The sequence below is a fragment of the Daphnia pulicaria genome, chromosome 6 (genome assembly GCF_021234035.1).
Source record: "Daphnia pulicaria isolate SC F1-1A chromosome 6, SC_F0-13Bv2, whole genome shotgun sequence".
Classification (NCBI taxonomy): domain Eukaryota; kingdom Metazoa; phylum Arthropoda; class Branchiopoda; order Diplostraca; family Daphniidae; genus Daphnia; species Daphnia pulicaria.
This window is the reverse complement of record NC_060918.1, coordinates 23,146,099-23,164,621: the sequence shown is the minus strand read 5'-3', so window position 1 is coordinate 23,164,621 and position 18,523 is coordinate 23,146,099. Positions and strand designations below refer to the sequence as shown.

The 18,523-nt window shown below is 43.1% G+C and overlaps 3 protein-coding genes and 1 long non-coding RNA gene across 6 annotated transcripts; 2 read left to right on the top strand and 2 right to left on the bottom strand.

Moving 5' to 3' along the window:
• Positions 1-259: 259 nt before the first annotated feature.
• On the bottom strand, positions 260-817 carry LOC124342944. Its single transcript, XR_006919007.1, has 3 exons — positions 624-817; positions 452-549; positions 260-367 (listed from the first exon to the last, which is right to left on the bottom strand). It is a non-coding gene; the product is annotated as an uncharacterized LOC124342944 (long non-coding RNA).
• A 177-nt stretch (positions 818-994) lies between these two features.
• LOC124342549 lies at positions 995-6,792 on the top strand. 2 transcript variants are annotated; one of them, XM_046795537.1, is made up of 6 exons: positions 995-1,823; positions 1,889-2,023; positions 2,085-2,894; positions 2,965-3,396; positions 3,465-3,766; positions 3,829-6,792. In XM_046795537.1, exons 1-6 carry the CDS (start codon positions 1,665-1,667, stop codon positions 6,728-6,730), a joined length of 4,740 nt encoding a protein of 1,579 aa, XP_046651493.1. In that variant the 5' UTR covers positions 995-1,664; the 3' UTR covers positions 6,731-6,792. The 2 variants fall into 2 exon arrangements, with proteins under 2 accessions (XP_046651493.1, XP_046651494.1); XM_046795538.1 differs by lacking the exon at positions 995-1,823 and having other exon boundaries at positions 1,934-2,023; positions 2,095-2,894.
• Positions 6,793-7,400: 608 nt separating this feature from the next.
• On the top strand, positions 7,401-17,178 carry LOC124342541 (E3 SUMO-protein ligase RanBP2-like). Of its 2 annotated transcripts, none has more exons than XM_046795506.1 (14): positions 7,401-7,627; positions 7,872-9,738; positions 9,809-10,419; positions 10,483-11,679; positions 11,745-13,097; positions 13,170-14,518; positions 14,590-14,797; positions 14,856-14,904; positions 14,978-15,324; positions 15,394-15,674; positions 15,740-16,445; positions 16,517-16,642; positions 16,703-16,802; positions 16,896-17,178. In XM_046795506.1, exons 1-14 carry the CDS (start codon positions 7,556-7,558, stop codon positions 17,009-17,011), a joined length of 8,382 nt encoding a protein of 2,793 aa, XP_046651462.1. In that variant the 5' UTR covers positions 7,401-7,555; the 3' UTR covers positions 17,012-17,178. The 2 variants fall into 2 exon arrangements, with proteins under 2 accessions (XP_046651462.1, XP_046651461.1); XM_046795505.1 differs by having other exon boundaries at positions 14,975-15,324.
• Positions 16,854-18,504, bottom strand: LOC124342834 (CD63 antigen-like). Its single transcript, XM_046796018.1, has 5 exons — positions 18,154-18,504; positions 17,888-18,067; positions 17,635-17,805; positions 17,454-17,579; positions 16,854-17,388 (listed from the first exon to the last, which is right to left on the bottom strand). The coding sequence occupies exons 1-5, from the start codon at positions 18,217-18,219 to the stop codon at positions 17,239-17,241; spliced, it is 693 nt and encodes a 230-aa protein (XP_046651974.1). The 5' UTR covers positions 18,220-18,504; the 3' UTR covers positions 16,854-17,238.
• Positions 18,505-18,523: the final 19 nt, after the last annotated feature.

Below are 18,523 nucleotides of genomic sequence, written 5' to 3'. Positions count from 1 at the left end.
TTATTTGAGACAAGTTTATTCACAGCGCAGAGTAATAAAGGTTATGTGCCAGTTTGGTGTTGATAACGCTTGAACAACATGGACACAGCAGCAATACAAGTCAGTGAATAAATTTTATATTAGAAGAGTATACAAAATATGTTTTATGTAATATTTAAACATTTGTTGTTTTTTTCCAAGACCTGACAAGGCACCCAATTATCAAATTCCCTACCCAAAAGTTACAGTTTTAAGTTTTACTTTTAAAATAAATCACCGGATATCACCAGATATCACATCTTAGTTAATTCCCATTGGTCGTATTAAGATTCGCACACCAGAATATTAAGTGCTCCAATTACTCGCGAAGACGGATGACTTTTCGTCCCTTGAGAATAATTCTGAATGTTAGTAATTGACACGTACATTTTCTAATTAGTAAGCCATTGTCATTAGAGTGTGTATACTATACCAGTCGGCTGGTGTAGGGCGTTCGGAATTCTGTCCGTCCATCTCCGAGGGTAACTAGATTAACTTCCGCTTTGCTGCGATGGCGGAATGTTAGATAATCTGTGGATCCGGAAGACCAAATCTTCTATTATCATAATGCTGACACTGATAGACATGAAATGAGACGTTATTACCCGCTTGATGTGATTGGTAGGAATAGGATTTCTTGTTGTTGCCGTTGGAACGGACTAATCTTGTGAAGGATTTCCAGATTTTTTTCAGCATGATGAGACCTCGAGAGCTTCCGTAAAAATAACTGACTGCAGTACCTTGGCATTATCCGCTATTTATGCGGTAGTAGCGGCGGTGCGGATATCCCGCTGCCGGTGCGCAGTTCAAAGGAAAAAAGGTTCGCCGCAAAATCTACACGGGGGGCTGCTGCCGATCTGCGCTATAATACGTACACGCTCGCGACCCACTTTTGTACAACATAGTCTCTTTCAACGAGGTGGTTCAATGGCAGCTCGTTTGACATTCTGGAAAGAAAAAAAAAGTGTTTGTTCTCAGTTACGCGATGACATATTGCGATTAATGAAGACTTCCGGAGCCCCCGGCAAGTGACCTGACCCGAGTTAGACTTTTGTTGCATTTTATCGAGTGTAATCGAGGCTTAATGGAACAGTCCAGTGCCCTACAAATGGGTCGTACTTACAACTGCGCTCTAATCGCTACAGTTTAATGTATAGGGAAATACACTTTAGTAGGCCACCACTTGTTACGCATTGTACTAGAAAACTTATTATTGGGGTAGTTGGCCAGTTGGGCATCTAAAGAAAAGGTTTTGATTAATGGTTGAGTTGTTAGTTTCACATTCATCCGCATTTCTATTGATTTGGAGACTCAGAGTGCAGTGACTTTTCATCGCAGCGTGCAGCAATCTTTATCAATAGAATGTTGAATCAAACGCCAGCGTCCCAGCCATGTTTTATGGTAAAATTTTTTAATTTTGAAAAAAATATTTGAATCACACAGATAATCCTAAATACTATAATTATGATGACTACATCAAGTCAGTAAAGTCGCAGTAAACAGTGAACAGTGACGTCACTAGTCCGGGGCGATTATGTTCATCAAACTGGCAACGTTGGTTTTGAGTTTCGGTTTGAAATTTCTGTCATTGCCAACGAAAAAGAAAACAATGCTTTTCTTCTATCGGTGATCTTTTTTTCTAGAAAATGGAGCGAAATGTCGATGCACTCTTATTGAATAACATTGTCGACTCTTTGAGGTCTTCCGATGTCGATTCCATATCTTCTACGTGCGAGTTTTTAGAAACCGTCGTTATCTATGATTTCCCAGCTGAGGCATTTCTTCAACAGCGAGAGTTACTTGTTGTAAGTTTCTCCATTTACGTATGTTTTTGTTGTGATTTCACTTTCTAAACACTTTCGATTTTTAGAGCCTTTTAAGGTTGTGTCAGGATGGCAGCGCAGACATTGCAAATGTTGCTTGCAGCTGTTTTGATTCAATCTGCAAGAGGATCATTGCGCAAGTCAAGAGAAAGGAGATGTCTTCCTGGATGACTGTTGTGAAGGTAAGCTTGAGGACAAATTAGTTTTAAAAATGTGGGAACTCTGAATTCATTTCAATCACAGCTTATCACAGACAGCAGTTCAGCGAGAGGTCCAGGGGATGGAATTGAAGATGGAATCTTGACAGTATCGAATCTTGCAGTGATGATAGCAAAGGCATGCCATCAAATGATTCTAAAATCATCCAAACCGTTTGATCACATTCTCAAGCTGTTGAATGCTGCGTCAGCACTTTCTGAAATCAGCAAGTCAACAGCTGAAAATCTGGAATTCTATCAGATATTGACCACCATATCTGCTGCCTTGCGAGTCTCTTCAAGGCAAAACTTTGCAACATTTCTTCTCCTGATGGTCAAGACTATTCAGAGCTGTCCAATTACCTCACTAAGCAGTGATGTAGTCTATGAAATGTACAATGGCCTCTTAGACGCTTCCATAACCCATTACCACCCAGAGTTGATGGAAATGTCATTAGCGATCTTACAAGAAAACCGGCCCTTGTACGATAAATATGAAAAAATCTCCAATCTCTGCTTGGCCTTCCAGAACCTTGCGAAATTTCTCAAAAACAGCGATCAGGAATACGATTTGATTCCTGTAATTAACCTTTTGAGATTGGATGACGGTTTAACCCATTCGCTGCTGCCGTGGGTCTTCAAACATTTGAAAGAGTTTGGAGGAAAACCTGCTACTACCATGACCCTCTTATTGTTGTCTCAGCAAGAGCCTATACTTGGACAAATTTATCAACTCTTGGCCGAACTGGCCTCTCCGATGAAATCTATCAACATCGGTCCCCATATTGGAGATTTGTTCGTCGACGAAGCCGTCGTTCGTGCCATCGCCAAGGGAATGTGCTCTGAGAGCAAAGCGGTACTACTTTAATTCTTTTTTCATATTATACAATCGTCTGATTTTAAATGAAACCGTTTTCTTAAAATAGATTGCGCCGATTGCAGAGAAAATTTTAGCGCTAATCATCAAAGGTCGAATGTGGATGAACGATCAGCAATGGCAGACTTTGATAAGCGCCATCATTCCAAAGCTGGTGTTGGATATTGATCCGAAAATACCACAGTTGAAAACACTCGGGCCCCTTTTGTGGGATTTAGTCAGCCAATCGCTTTTCATGCCAGAAGATAACGTCACTTCTCCGCACCTGAATCTGAATTTCGTACTGAGATTCCTGATCCGCAATCTGTCGAGCACACCAATCTTGCGCGATAAAGCCAGTCTCTGCCTCGTTTCCCTCTTGTGTCAGCAAAGACAAGCTAATCAACTTCGCCCGCGAATATCCGCTATCGATCCCACTTGCCTATCAGGAACTTTCGAAGGCGATTTGACTCTTGTCATTGAAAGCACAGCCAAATTTGGGGTTAGTTAACAACTAGGTAGGAAAGAGTTAACTAGTGGTACAATTTATAATATTTCATTGTCTCGCAGATACCTACTTTGACGGAGACGATGCAGGCTCTCAAAGGAGCTGATTTGGCGAACTCCTGGACACACTTGACCAAACTGGCAATTATCCTCGAAGATAAAGACCTCCATCAAATATTCTTGGACAGTGGAGGAATACCTATACTCATTGATTTTCTTCATAAATCTTTACTCGTGTCGGAAAATGAACCGTATTTGTCGATCATGTCGGCCATCGTCAAAACGTTCCTGTTTATCGCTCACGTTAACCCGGCAGCGAAAAACGCCTTGGCTTGGGATGACAGTTTCTTAATGGACCTGCTGAGGTATGTTAACTTTGTAAGTGTAAAGAAATTGGTATGATTCATTATCCAAATTATATATTTAGGGCCACTATGATGACACGAGAAGACATTATTGCTCGTCGTCATAGTGTGGCACTTCTCCGGTTGCTGGCGACCGAAGAAAATGTTCCACCTCCGGATCCCGAAATTCCTGAATTTATTGATTCAGCTAGTTGGAAAGAAATGTGGTCGAAAGCCGTTGTCAGGTGGTCAGCCAAGTTCGTTTTTAATGCCGAATTATCTACGCCTCCGCTGGTTCAAAGCGTGCCATCCTTTCTCAAACTTTCTCCAGATGAGATGGAAGTCGGGACTTCTGCCAACGACTGCGCCTTGGTCGAACGAGCTTTGAATTGCATATGCAATGCACAAGGTCATCAAGATGTAAGCCAGGCTCTGTCGCTTCTCCGAGAAGTTTTACAACGCGTCAATCTACTCCCAGAAGTCTTCAACCTCGAATGGCAGAAGAGCCTGGAGACCTTTTTCACCGTCCATCCTGAATCGAACAACGACGAACAAGTTTTCGTTTCGATTCTCGAAATGTTGATGCTTTGCCTAGCCCAGCTGGAACACTTGGACGACGCCGAAGACTTTGCTTTATTCGATTGGCTGCGCTCAATTATGGTTGATGAAAAACACGTATTCTGGATCCTATTCCAGGATCGGTGTCAACAATTTAATACCGCTGAGAATTCCGGCCACTTGTTACCAACGCTTCTCCGTTTCGTTTCAACCACTATCCGGCTGATTGGATCCCACACAGCTTCCGGATCTCTTGCGCACATACTGGCGATCCTGTGTAAGACCTTCGAACAAGATAACCAGTCGCAAGTCTACCAACTCAATTCACTGAAGCTTATCCTCGAATGTACGGTGCACACAACAGCTGCCATTCTCAAATGGGAACCGGATTCAATGAGCCAAGCCGTCATCGCCAGTTTACTCAAGCACGCCACGGCCACTCTGGTGTCATTCAGCAGCAAGACTCACAGTAACAAAGGGCGAAGCGTAGTCCAATGCTGTTCTCAGCTGATTAACATGTTGATCGCGTTGAGTCAACACTGCAGCAGTAGCAGCGTTCCCTTGCCCGATCAAGACTGGTTGGTGGTTTTACTCCGACATCCTGATCCGACAGTCAAATCAGCCGGAATCAACACCTGCACGCAGATTTCACGCAATATTCACATCACGGATGATGTGGCCCAAGCTGTTCTCTCGCTCCTTTTCGATGCCGATGAAAATTGCAGTGTTGTTGAACAGGCTTGTCTCTTGTTGTCACAGCACCCTGCACGAATGACGGATCAGGCTGTCCGGCAGGTTGTTTTGATTGCCTCATCCCCCAGAGTTTGCTTAAACCAACCCTTTTTGCGAGCCCTTTTTCAGCTGCTGATCAATTGCACCCACGTCCAGTCTGCTTCCGCTCACATAACGGCAATTGTTAACGATTTAATACCAGTTCTCCCTTCTATATTGAACAGCAAAGACACCGATCCCGATGTCAAAGCGGCTGTCCAATGTCTATTGACTCGAATAGCTCTTCTTCAACCCAAAGTGGCTATCTGGCTCCTGAATCAGTTCGAGTGCGTTACAACAGCTGTCCAATCCTTGTTCTCCGACAACGAGAATTTGGTGGGTGAAGCGGCTCTTTTCATTACGTTCCTACTCCAGACTGAAGGGGAGCTGTCCAATAAAGTCTTTCAAGTGGTTTCCCATGCCGTCCCGCAATTGTGGGACTTAATTTTCTTTTTGATCGATCGCCCACTCACCAATCTAGCTGCCCGTCAAGTTTTGCTCTTCATCCAGACCGTCCTAACTGCCGCAGTGAATTCTGATAGGAATTTACAGCTGGATCCAATTTACGTGGAGCATTTCTGCCGCTGGCTGATTCTCAATCTTCCTTCGAAAATCGACAATTGCCTTCGTCAAAGTGTACTTCAAGTTTTGGGACTTATCACACTTTGCTGCACGTCTCCGACTCAAGACTCCGTCAAATTAACGGCCGAGTTTATTATGAAAGAACTGCAGTTGTGCTCTTCCCATTGCAGCGATAAATACCTGGCGGTATTGATCCGTCTGGCCCATAATTTCGTGCTCCGTCACCCGGAAGCCGAACACGAATTGCTTCAGCGAGGCATTTTCGCTCCACTTATTGAAATTTGGAAAACGAGGACTAGCCGTGAAACCATCGCTACCGTACTGCTCTACATGGTTAATTTTGAAAAGATCCTCATTGGCAGGGAAACCGTAAAAGAAGTTCGAGTATTACTAAAACTTATGATGGATTATTTGGAAGAAAAGGAAGCTTTAGTAGCTCGCCAAACGACGCCAATCAGTGACGAGGATTGGAATATCATCGAGGCTATCCACGAGTTGCTTCTAGCTTCCGTTTCTTCTCTTGAATGTCGTCGGATCCTTGCCAAATACAAGTACTGGAACAGTTTAGCTCAAACTTGGCATCCGGTTTATCTTAAAAGGATCATCAACCGTCAGCAGCACGGGGCTCTGACAACGCTAATTCGTCTTCGAGCTCGCCTTCTCTCCGCTCTGACAGTCTTCCCGGAACCGTCTCTGCCGGATTTGATGGATAGCAGAGTTGCCCAAACCCTTGTGGACGTGGTATCACATCCTTACGGCGCCGACAAGCACGCCCTATCCATTTTACGTAACATGGCTTTCCACAACATTTACAAAAGCCCTTTGTTATCGGCCAGTAACGTTCTTCCTCTCTTTGTGCGCCTTTTAACGGGCAATGCAGCCAACGGCGATATTGCTTCGTCTACAATGGCCGTCACTGCCCTGATCTCTTTGGCGTCCAACAACCAACGCGTTAAAAGCGACATTCGTTCGATGACGGAAGCCTGGTTCCAGCGAAACCCCTTGCTCATTAAGAAAGACCCGACTAAATTTCAAAGTTTATGCCTTAATTTGCAGAAATTAATCGATGTGTGAATTGTTTTTTATTGTGGATATGAATATTTTGTTAAGTTAGAATTACACCTGATTGTCGTTTATTCGTAATTCTTATTATTTTCAACGAAAAAATATCAAGTGAAAACGAATTCTATAGGCCCACTATATGAAGATAAAAGATTGTGATTCCTTGCCAATTCACTGATTACTTGGCACTAAGAGAAAAAAATTTCTCACTCATTGCTAAGGCGAATTCTGGCTCGCCTCCAAAGGCCTGATCAATAACTAGTTGAAGGGATATGTCTGGTTATATTTTTATGGTTCGGGAACGAGACACAAGTTGAGAAATCAAATATTTACGGCTAGACTCCAATCCATTCCGATTAGCGGACCATGTTATCAATGCATTTAGCTTAGGACCTTAATATTTTTCGACATCCTTTTTATCTCTATTTATATCTGATGTAGCTAGCTTGGTTTTATTGTTTATTTGCATTAGTCTTTTACGCAAAATGAATCACTTTTTTTCCAAGATTTCAGAGCGAGTTTTTTTTTTTCATTGTTATTGACTCATTGTCATCGAATGAGTCATCGTAAAAAAAATCGCGCGCAAATGCTTTTGTACATATTTAAAGCAATCTGGCAATAGAAAAAAATTTGAATAGATTCGGAGGGAAGCAGGAGCTCAATTGACTTAATGGCGACTTGGCAACAGCGACGAACATACCACACGAGGGAAACTAGAGAGTTTATTGCGCCACCACTAGCTCCTCCATATTCAATCGGCAATCAGTAAATTGTCAAGTGGCCGATTTAGTAATTCGAGTTGTGTGATGATCGAAGCGATAATTTTTTAAAAGAAAAATGCTTCGAACCAAGAAAGACGTAGACAAACATGTACAAGATCTACAGAAGAAAGTGAACAACGAAAATGAGGTGAGCATCAACGTTTCTTAACTCAGGTTTATTTTCACGAAGTTAGAGAAGCCGGTTTAAAATTTAGTCGATAACAGTTTCGCGTTGACCTTTGAGTATTGCGGTATTGAATTTCCAGATACTTATTTCGTCTCTAACTGTCTATGTTGTACACTGTGTCAATATTTTAGTATAGTTTATCATCAAAATAATTGCTTGCTAACAAATTGTGTGTAATGAAGACATTTTTATATTTTTATTTCAGCGAAAACTTCTTGGCTTCAACTTTGCCAAGTCTTATCATCAAATTGGAGAACACAAGATAGCCAAACAATATCTAGCTTCATATCTTGCGATTAAGGAGTGTTCAGCTCCAGGCCATCGCCTGGCTGGTCAAATTGCAGAGTCTTTAGGTGAAAAAGAGGCAGCTGTCAGATCATACAAAAGATCTTTTGATATTGATAGCAGTCAACGAGATTTGGTTTTCAAGATCTGCAGTTTGGTTTGTGAGTTACCCACCAGCCCAGCCAACAGAGATCTTCAGCAATGCTGGTTGGAGAGAGCTGAAGCATTGCAGCCTCAGCACAGTGTAGTGTTTGAGCTGAGACAGAGGCTAATGCTGTCATCAAATTCCCAAGTAAAAGGAGCAGTGGAAGATCAACTGAAAAATGAAATGCTCAGCAAACCAGGTGACATGAAGCTTCGTATCCACCTTTTAAAGTTGTATCTTGATTCAAACAGAGTCAAGGAAGCTTATGAACATATGCTCAAGATTGAATCCCTTCAAGTATTTAGTCAAGAGCTAGACTGGTACAATTGTGCTCTGAATGTCCTTGAATCCTACAAGAAGCTTTTGGACCACAAAGTGGGGCCTGATTTCTACTTCCACTACTTGAATGCTGTAGACCGACTATCGTTTCTTAAGATTTCTAGAGTTGGTAAAGGCCTTAAATCAGCCCAATCTATCGGTGAGGTACTACCGACCTTGCAATCACTGGACGTCACTTTACAACTAGCGAAAGAAAACGGCGTTCAGCGAGATATTCTGGTACACTTTACGTGTCAGTTGTACTTTCAAGCTGGTTTAGTCGTTCTTCTGAAAGCTCTAGCCGGCCTCGAAGATGAGTATCAAGCCCTGAGCTATGCTGCTACTCTCTTCACCATCGCTTACAACCAGGGTACAACTGGAACCCCCAATCAGTTTGGCGACAAAAAACTCCTAGATTCAACCATTGTGACTGCCAGATACCGCCAGAGTCAATGTGGCCATTGCATCTTCGCCTGGGAAAGCAGAGAAGGTCGTAAATGGGTGGTGGACACCGTCAAGAGGTGTGACAATCCTGACGGACGACGCAAGATGTTTGAAACCGTCTTCGGTGGCGCATCAACGCGCCCTTATTTCGGAGAAAAATTTCAATTTCCCAAGGAACAACTGGAATTACCTTCTTTTGCTGATTTGCTTGAACTTGATAAAACCGCCCTCCAGCTCTATTCTAACGAATTACATCCAGTGGTCTGGTTGGGCTTACGATACTTTACCATGCATCGCAGACTGAATGAAACTGACTTTGCATCAGATCTCAGTCAGATCTTGACATCTTCACGCTTCATGCGCGATATCCCATTCTCTTCAGCGTCGTGGAATTCCTGCGCACCTGAGACTCTTTCTGCGCTAGATATGGAGTCATTCGTGTATGCTTCAATTTACAGCACCGTCTCCTTGGAGGAAAACGATTCGAAGGTGTTTGGAACGGTGCCTGCTGCATTGACAAAATCGCTGTGCACAGACCAGCAGTCGGCCTGGTGGCAATCTGCCATCAAACTTATCTCGGGATCGGCTAAAGAAAATTTAAGTGAGCTGCGCCGTACTCTGCAACGAGGTTTGGAGGTCATCCGTCTGTCTGGAAACCAACATGGGATTCCACTGGAACTCGTGGCCAAGCTCGCTCGAACATTTGTGGCCAGGGCTGGGAAAAGCCGCGTGTTCCCTGCCGTCGACGTACCTGCACCTATCTCCACAGATGTGATGACAGTTGAACAAACAGAGGCCCTTGAAAGTCAGGCAACTCGTTATTGGAAAATCTTTCTTGAAATGGCTAATACAGGAAATAGATACACTCCCCCTTTATCTGGTAAGTTATCTATAAAAATCATTATCTAATCTCTTGCGCAAGTATCAATGTATCAAATTTATCGCACTAGGACGACTATTTGAGTTTCGCTCAGTAGATGCTGATATTGACGGCCTAATATCAGAGGCGAAACTTTTTTCTGGATACCAATTGTGGCGTTCTGGTCGACGTGAAGAAGCACTTCGTCTTCTACAGGCAATCTCTGATCCGTACGCTTCATATTACCAAGGACTCCTCTTCAAAGAGATTGCGGAAGAAGAGTTACGCAAGGGAGCAACCGTGTACGAATCAAGATCAGCAGCCAATGTACTGTTGAACAAATCAAGAGACGCGTTCTACATCACCCTGGATCGCCTTCGTAGTCCTGGAATGGAGCGTTTCCATCCACTAGATCAAAAACTTTCCGAAGTCATTGAAAAGGTCGAGACTAAATTAGGCAGTCTAACCAACTTGTCTATCGCTAATGGTCACAGCACTGAGGAAGAAGAAGAGTCTGAAGAGAGGGAATATCTCACGCCTCAGCAAGTTACTAGCACCCCACACCGAAGAAGCGTGATGAACATGACTTCAATGCGTAACGGAACGTCCCTCGCAAGTCGTCTTGAAATAAGCACACGAGCTGAAGCGAGACCCAGCCCCGAACGTTTGGACGCTCAACTTAGACAAATGGTGCAGCGACAGGTAAGTTTGACATAACAGTTGTCCCTTCAATTCATTTATGTAATGTAACAATTGAATATTTAGGAGGAATTCAACCAAGCAATTTCAACTGAATTAAAACAAATTCGGGCCGAAGTCGTGGACATCAAAACCTTGATACAAAAATTGGAGTCGCATCTTGAGATGCAAGCAAAACATGAAGTGAAAGAGAGTAGGAAAAAGTCGTCTGAAAAGGCTTCTGAGACCTATGATGATAGATGCTACGAAGATGGTGATGTGGAAGATTGGGAAGAACAAGAAGACGAGGAGGAAGAAACCGACCTCGATAATTTAGTGAAATTGAAAGGAAAATTGAAGAGCTCTGGTCCCTCTGCCCCACAGATCAATATGCCATTGTATGCTCCTCCATTTGCTCCTGCAACGAGACCGGCATACGGATATCCACCGACCTATGGAGCTCCATTCCACCCTTCTGCATACCAGCAATATCCAGGTTTTCCGTACGTAGGAGTTCCAGGTGCACCAGGTCCTTTCCCCGTTACGCCAACTTATTCGTATCCACCGGGAATACCCCATTGGGGAATGGACCAAGTTACAACTCCGTCACCAGGATCTACTTATTTGCCCCCTGGGATGGTTGCTCCACCTATTCAACAGCAGATTCCTGTTCAACCCCCAGCTCCGTCTGTTTTTTCCCGAATTGGAACAAAAGATACATCACTGCTTGCAGCAACTTTGCAGCAACCTACCGTAATCAGCACTGCACCAACACCCATAAACGACGTGGAATCGGCTTCTGAGGCCCTCCGCAGAGCTGCAGCTGGTTATTCAGCATCTTCCACTGCCCCTGCTCCTCACGCATATCAGATTAATGTTCCCACACAGGCTACACCGGAGAAAATAGTTGATAATACTTTATCTCCAGCTATCCAGCTTTCTACTCGAAGCCTGCTTGCCAATATCCCCGAGCCAGAGTTTTCATCTGTTACCACTCCGGATAAATCTAAATCAGCCCGTGATCGCAAAGCTTCCACTTGTTCTGATGGAAGCTACGCTCCAGAAGAGGAGGTTGACAACTACCCAGATTTCAAACCTATTATTCCTTTACCGGAAGAAGTGGAAGTAAAGACTGGAGAAGAAGGTGAAGATGTACTTTTCGATCAAAGGGCCAAACTTTTCCGTTTTGCCGAGAACCAATGGAAAGAGCGTGGTGTTGGCCAACTAAAACTTCTTCAAGACCCGACTACGAAGAAAGTTCGATTGCTGATGCGCCGTGATCAAGTATGATGGGTTGTTTCTATTTCTATGATCGCAGGATTAATTATTTGTTGTTCTCTGTCATCTAGGTCTTCAAGATTTGTGCCAATCACACAATTACGGCAGATATCAAATTGTCCGAAATGAATAATTCAACCAATTCGTGGATATGGGCCGCCATGGATTTTGCAGATGGCGAAGCAAAACTGGAAAAATTTGCTGCCAAATTCAAGACTCAAGAAATATCCACTGAATTCAAAGAAGCCTTTGAAAAGGCCAAAACAGCCGATGTTGTTAAACCTAAGCCTGATACTGCAACTACAACAGTCAAAAAGGCTAGCGAAGCACCAGTTAAAGGATTTGGGGACAAATTTGCTCCCAAAAGTGGATCATGGGCTTGCGCAATGTGCTATGTCAACAATTCGGCAGAAGCTACCAAATGTGTATCCTGCGAAACACTCAAACCAGGGACAGAAGCTCAAGCACCAGCCCCAACTCCTTTCTCTCAAATGAAATTCGGAATGCCTTCAGTAGCATCTGTTGCTTCGACAACAACTACGGCGTTCAAAACTACCACGGTAACGACTACCCCTGCCAGCACGGGATTCATATTTTCATCAACACCATCAACTGGAGCTCCCGCGTTTAGTGGCATGAAGTTTGGAGTTCCAGCTGCCACAACAACACCAGCCTCGGCAGCACCTACTTTTAGTTTTTCAACTCCAACTCCCGTTACTACATCAGCTCCTGCTACAATTAGGTTTGGTGTGGCTGCCGCAACACCGACTTCAACAACTACACCTGTTTTTGGAGTAACGACGACGCCCAGCTCGGCTGCAGTAACAACAAGTTCTGCAGCGTTTTCGTTTGGAGGAAACAAACCTGCTTTTTCATTCGCTCTGCCCTCTTCCTCAACGGAAACCGTGGTATCGAAAGCTCCATTTTCATTTTCACCTCCCAAATTGGCTACGGCCGCAGTCACGCCTCAAACTAACGGTCAAACCGACGTCACCACCAAAGTGACACCGTCAACCACAGCTGGAGTAACACCGACGTCTTCCGTGCTACCTGGCTCAATTTTTGGGACTCCCAAATCAGCAGTTGAAACTAAACCAATTTTTGGAAGTTTTTCCTTTTCCACGCCGGTTCCTGCTGCTGCAACACCAGAAAAACCTTTGGAGGAAAAGAAACAAGAAGTCAAGCCTAGTCCTTTCGCCGGCTTTTCTTTTAATAGCAATCCGACTCCTGCTTTAGCACCAAAGGCGCCTTCAGATGAGAAAAAATCCGAAGACAAGCCTAGCCCATTTGCTGGGTTCTCCTTTGGGGGGTTCGGAGGCGTTGCAAATAAAGACGCTGGAGAAAAGAAGGCTGAACCTGGTATGCTGTTTTCTCTGTTAGCCCAACAGCAGTCTTCGACCGGTTTTACCATTGCTCCAAACAAAGTATGTTTCTACATTTTCAATTGTAATTTTGTGCAATTTCATGTAACAGACTTGTCATGTTTTAAATTCTAGGAGTTCCCTGGAACCGGAACACCACTTTTCGGATCAACTACTCCGAGCGATAAGACGAAAGATTCGAGCAAGGAGGAAGATGGAGAGGAAAATGAAGGAGAACATTATGAGCCCAATGTTGTGTTCGAGCCAGTAATCCCATTACCTGCCTTAATTGAAGTATCGACTGGCGAAGAAGAAGAAAAGTTGTTATTTATTGATCGAGCCATCCTCTATCGCTACGTTAATGAAAGCAAAGAGTGGAAGGAAAAGGGAAGAGGTGAAATGAAAATTTTGGAACATAAAATCACTGGCCGAGCCCGCTTGTTGATGAGAAGAGAGCAGGTTCTCAAAATCTGTTGCAACCATTACATTACTCCTCAGCTGTCACCGAAGCCTTTGCAGACATCAGACCGTACATGGACATGGTCTGCACAAGATTTTTCTGAGGGTGAACTAGTTCAGGAAACCTTTGCACTGAAGTTTAAAACCATGGATCAGGCCCAGAAGTTCAAGGGCGTTTTCGATGAAGCCCAGAAGAAATCTGCTGACATCAGTACTGAGAAAGTCGAAGCAGCGAAAGATATAAAAGGCCAAGAACCTCAAACCTTTGGTGAGAAGTTTAAACCCAAAGAAGGATCCTGGGAATGCCAGGGCTGCCTCTTGCGCAACGATCCTAGTGTGATGAAGTGTCCATCTTGTGAGACTAGCAAACCTGGAGAGCCTAACAAAACCGAACAGCCTGCCCCAAAACCTCAACAACCTGTAACTGCATCCTTCGCTGGATTGTTTAAGCCCAAAGAAGGATCTTGGGAATGCAAAGGCTGTTTTTCACGCAATGATGCTGCTATGGTAAAGTGTCCTTGCTGTGACACCATTAAACCTGGAGAGACTGCTCCCGCTACTACGCAGAGTTTACCAACGGCTACCACTCCAGCAGCTCCTTCCTTCAAGTTTGGTTCGGAAGGTGGTTTTAAATTTGGAACGCCCGCCTCTAGTACTTTACCTTCGTTTGGCGCGAATTCATCATTCCCTTCCAGCACTGCTACTGGATTTGGCAATGTCTTCAATTTCTCCATGGGCACGCCTTCTGCTGCGAGCCCAGCACGCCCAGCGACTCTGACTGCTCGTTCACCGAACGTTTCAGTCAGCAGCGACAACGAGTACTATGATGAAGGTGAGAGTGACAACATTCACTTTGAACCCATCATTCCATTGCCAGAGAAAATTCAAGTCAAGACTGGAGAAGAAGACGAGGAAGTTGTTTACTGCCATCGCGCCAAACTTTTTCGATTGGTTGATAATGAATGGAAAGAGCGAGGCCTGGGTGATGTAAAAATCTTGCGACAAAAAGACACTGGAAAAACTAGGTAAGCTTATCAGTTGTATTTCATTATAATTGATTTCCCTTTTTCATTCATCTTTTATTGTTTTATTCTAGGCTATTAATGCGACGAGAACAAATTTTGAAGATTTGTCTAAATCACGCTCTCACTCCCGATCTGACTTTCAAACCCAAAGACGAGAAATCTTGGATATGGAAAGCTAAAGACTTTACTGACGGCGAAGAGAAAGAAGAGACTTTCGCCATAAGATTTCGTGACGCAGAAACCTGCAAAGCTTTCATGGATGCTGTGAATGAGACTAAGGTAATCTTGCACTAATTGCAAATTAATTAGTTCGAAATTAATCTTTTCTGCGCTCTAGGTTTCCCCTTCATCAGCGTCTGTCGCCAGCACGCCAGCTGCAACAGGAGGTACTTTCAAATACAGTTTTGTTATTTTCTTAAAGAGTTACTGAATTTTTATATTTCTTCCACGAAATAGCAGATGAAGTGCAACTTGTCTACGCTAAGGAAGCCACAGAGGAACAGAAGCGTAAAGCCAAGGAGCTCAAGCTCCCCCTCAACTTTTTCTTGTACGAAGATGCTCCGCCGTGTCGAGGTTGTCGAGGTTGCGAACCTGAAGACAAGATTGTAACCACGAAACCTGACGTCATTACTAAGCCCAATCATGTCGCTAAAGCCGAGACTCCTTCCAACGCAATATCGTTTGCCAAGATGATTGATGCCTCCGCCTCACAGCTATCTTTCTCGTCACTAGTCTCTTCAACTGGCAGTGGATTCAACAAGCCAGCAGCGTTTTCTTGGTCTGGAACTGGTCAACCTATTTTTGGGGTACAATTAAATTTTAATTTCACTTTCATGAAATGATTTATGAATTTTTAAAATTTATTATTTCTTTAGATGGGTAGTCCAGCGACGCCGCAAGAAGATAAAACCAACCATGGTGAAGACGATAATGACGAAGTTCCTGAAAGCAACGATCCTCACTTTGAACCAATTATTCCTCTGCCGGCATTGGTTGAGGTGAAAACTGGTGAGGAGGATGAAGAAGTCATTTTCTCTCACCGCGCAAAATTATACCGATACGTGGCAGAAAGTAAGGAATGGAAGGAAAAAGGAGTCGGAGATATAAAAATCCTTTATAACAAGGACAAAAATACCTACCGAATTCTGTTGAGAAGGTATTTTCATAATTTTTTTCCCGTGATACCTGACTTGAAGAAAGTAACGAATTTGTTTGTTTTAGGGACCAAATTCACAAACTGGCATGTAATCATTGGATCACTGATGATATGAGTTTGAAACCCATGTCTACTTCTACTACTGCTTGGACCTGGTTTGCAATGGATTTTTCCCAGGGCGAGTTAATCTCTGAATCATTTGCAGTTCGCTTTAAAACAGAAGATCAGGCAACTCTCTTTAAAACTAAGTTTGAAGAATGCCAAGCTGCGTTAAAGAAGAACACGACCGCAGTAAAGCCAACGTTGGCCGAGTCAAACATTGTTTCAACTCTAGCTGTGACTCACAAAGAAGGTTCTTGGGAATGCCAAGGATGCTTAGCGCGCAATGATACTACTGTGCTAAAATGCCCTTGCTGTGAAGCCATGAAACCTGGAGAGACTCTACCTACTGTTACTCCTCAACCGGAAGTGACAGGCGCAACAAATGACGCCGAAGAAGAAGAGGAGGAAGAAGGTGAAGATGAAGAAACAGTTGAAGAAGATCAAGATGAAGAAGAATATGAAGATGTGGAGGAGTCCATTATGTTCGAGAAGCGCTGCACACTCTCGTCCCTGGAAGGTGGTCAGACCGACAAGAAATGGGTGCTTTTAGGAACCGGCAATCTTAAAATTGTGTACGACGATGAGATGTTGTGTGCGAGGATCGTTGTCGAAGATGGAAATGAGCAGTTGCTCTGTGACAATGTCATTGCTATTGAAACTGAGCTAAAGGTATTTTATTATTTCTTTCATTCCTTTGTATAAAAAAAAAATTGTATCCAACTTTATGATTTGATTTATAGGTTGATAACAAAGAGTGCGTATGGTCGGCTATCGATTATTCGTCTGAGGAATCTGTGCACAGAACTTTCCGTGCCCAGTTCAGCTCTACTGACGCTGCGCTTGAATTCCAATCGATGTTTGCCGAAGTAAGTCTTGACTGATCTAGCAACTTCGTTTGATCGATATTTTAATAGTTGTTGTTGTAGGCGAAGCAGTATGCAGAGAAATCTGATGTACACGACGAGCCTGATTTACACGCAGCGGGTTATGACCATAGCAATGACGATCACGGAGACTATGTCGAAGGCAAGTTTTAATGAACATCCGGAGAGAGGAGATAGATTTTTTCATCGTTAATAAATGTTCCGAGAGAGAGCTTAAGCACCTAAGCTTTTGCAGGTCAATCCATGCCATCTGAAGGAGCCGTCACGTCTTTCAAGCCGGCAGTACTTGTTCGTGCTTGTGATCCGAAATTAGCCCAAGCGCTATCAGATATTTTAAATGATGTGAATTAAATGTTTTCTGCCTATTTTTTGGTAGGTCAGGGGGATACCCCCCTTTTTGATATGACGTTTCTTTCAGTTGTCAATGATTGAACTCACTCGTTTTTCACCCTCGATTGTACTTTTGCGGGCCTTTCCACAGTGTGATTAATTCGTAACAATAAATTGAGATGACCTGATACGGGCGTCTATTCTTTTCACAATCAAATTTTTCCTTTTTGTAGCAACAAACAAATTAATTATTGATAGATAGGATCACTCGGAACGCAGCGGACTAGAAAAATGACAAGAATGATTTGAAAAGGTAGGAATATGGTAATGGCAATCCCAATTGCGGTTATTTTGGCGAAGAGGGCATCGACCGACTTCATCATGCTCGAGACGCAATCCTGTAAAGCGAGAATTAAGTTTAAACTAAATTTAACGTAACTGACTTATAATAATATTAAATTACTTCTTGGTATGTATTCTTCAGATAGGAAGTGTCGCACCCTGATTTAACGCAACAGGAATCAGGAATGAATGAATATCCAGCTACGCTGTACCAGTCTTTGTAGCTATCGACGCCACAACACTGGAACTAAACCAAGCGCTTTATCACTTCAGCCGACTAATTTCCAAAGAAATTAATTTACCATTTGTTGGGTGATATCCATTCCAGTTTTCCCACTTCCGTCGGGATCGAAATACATCATTTCGCGCATAGACTCTCTAATGTCTTGCTTGACTTTAGTGCCGAAATCAGGACCGAACGCCACCAAAAGTCCAACCATGGCAATGAACAACAGTACGAGGAAACCTGCATACTGTCATGTGTCAACGTCTCTTTAATACGATTCACTACGGATACAGGATAGGGAGAAAGAAAATTATTTTTATTTTACTCACTATGTAGTAAAAAACAGAACTGCCGTCAATAGTGAAACAACAGTTAAGCGTCGTCATAACGATCAGTATGACTCCTATGACAACAGCAAGACTTCCGATTTTCAATTCAGCCGAGAGTATGGATGTTAGCCGAGTAGATTCTTCAGCTAGTCCAAATCCAAGTAAACACATTCCGAGAATCTACCAAGTACCATGTTTTGTAATAATTACTTGTGTCACTCATTGATTGCAATGAGTTTTCGTAAATAATAAAGAATTAAGCGTACCAGTAATAGAACATTTATGAACAAATGTAGAAATGCACAAGCGAAACTGCATCTTCCGGTCTCCATATTGCTCACTGAAACTCTGGAACATGACAAACAATAGCAGTCTACATTCACACATCTATCGACGTTTATGAGCGTAAGCTGTTCTTCGAATTAAGTGACGAATTCCTTTTGACGCGCATATTTCGAACAAGGTTCGTTGATTTCTGATTTGATGAGGAACAATTCGAGAGCTACCCAAGCGGCCGAGAAATTTTTTTTATTTTTTTGCAACACGAAGGATCGCTCATTATTCATAATAACGGAAATTTTCTGTGCGTTATTTAAAGAAGTATTACAACTTCTTAACTTATCCCATGTTTCAGTC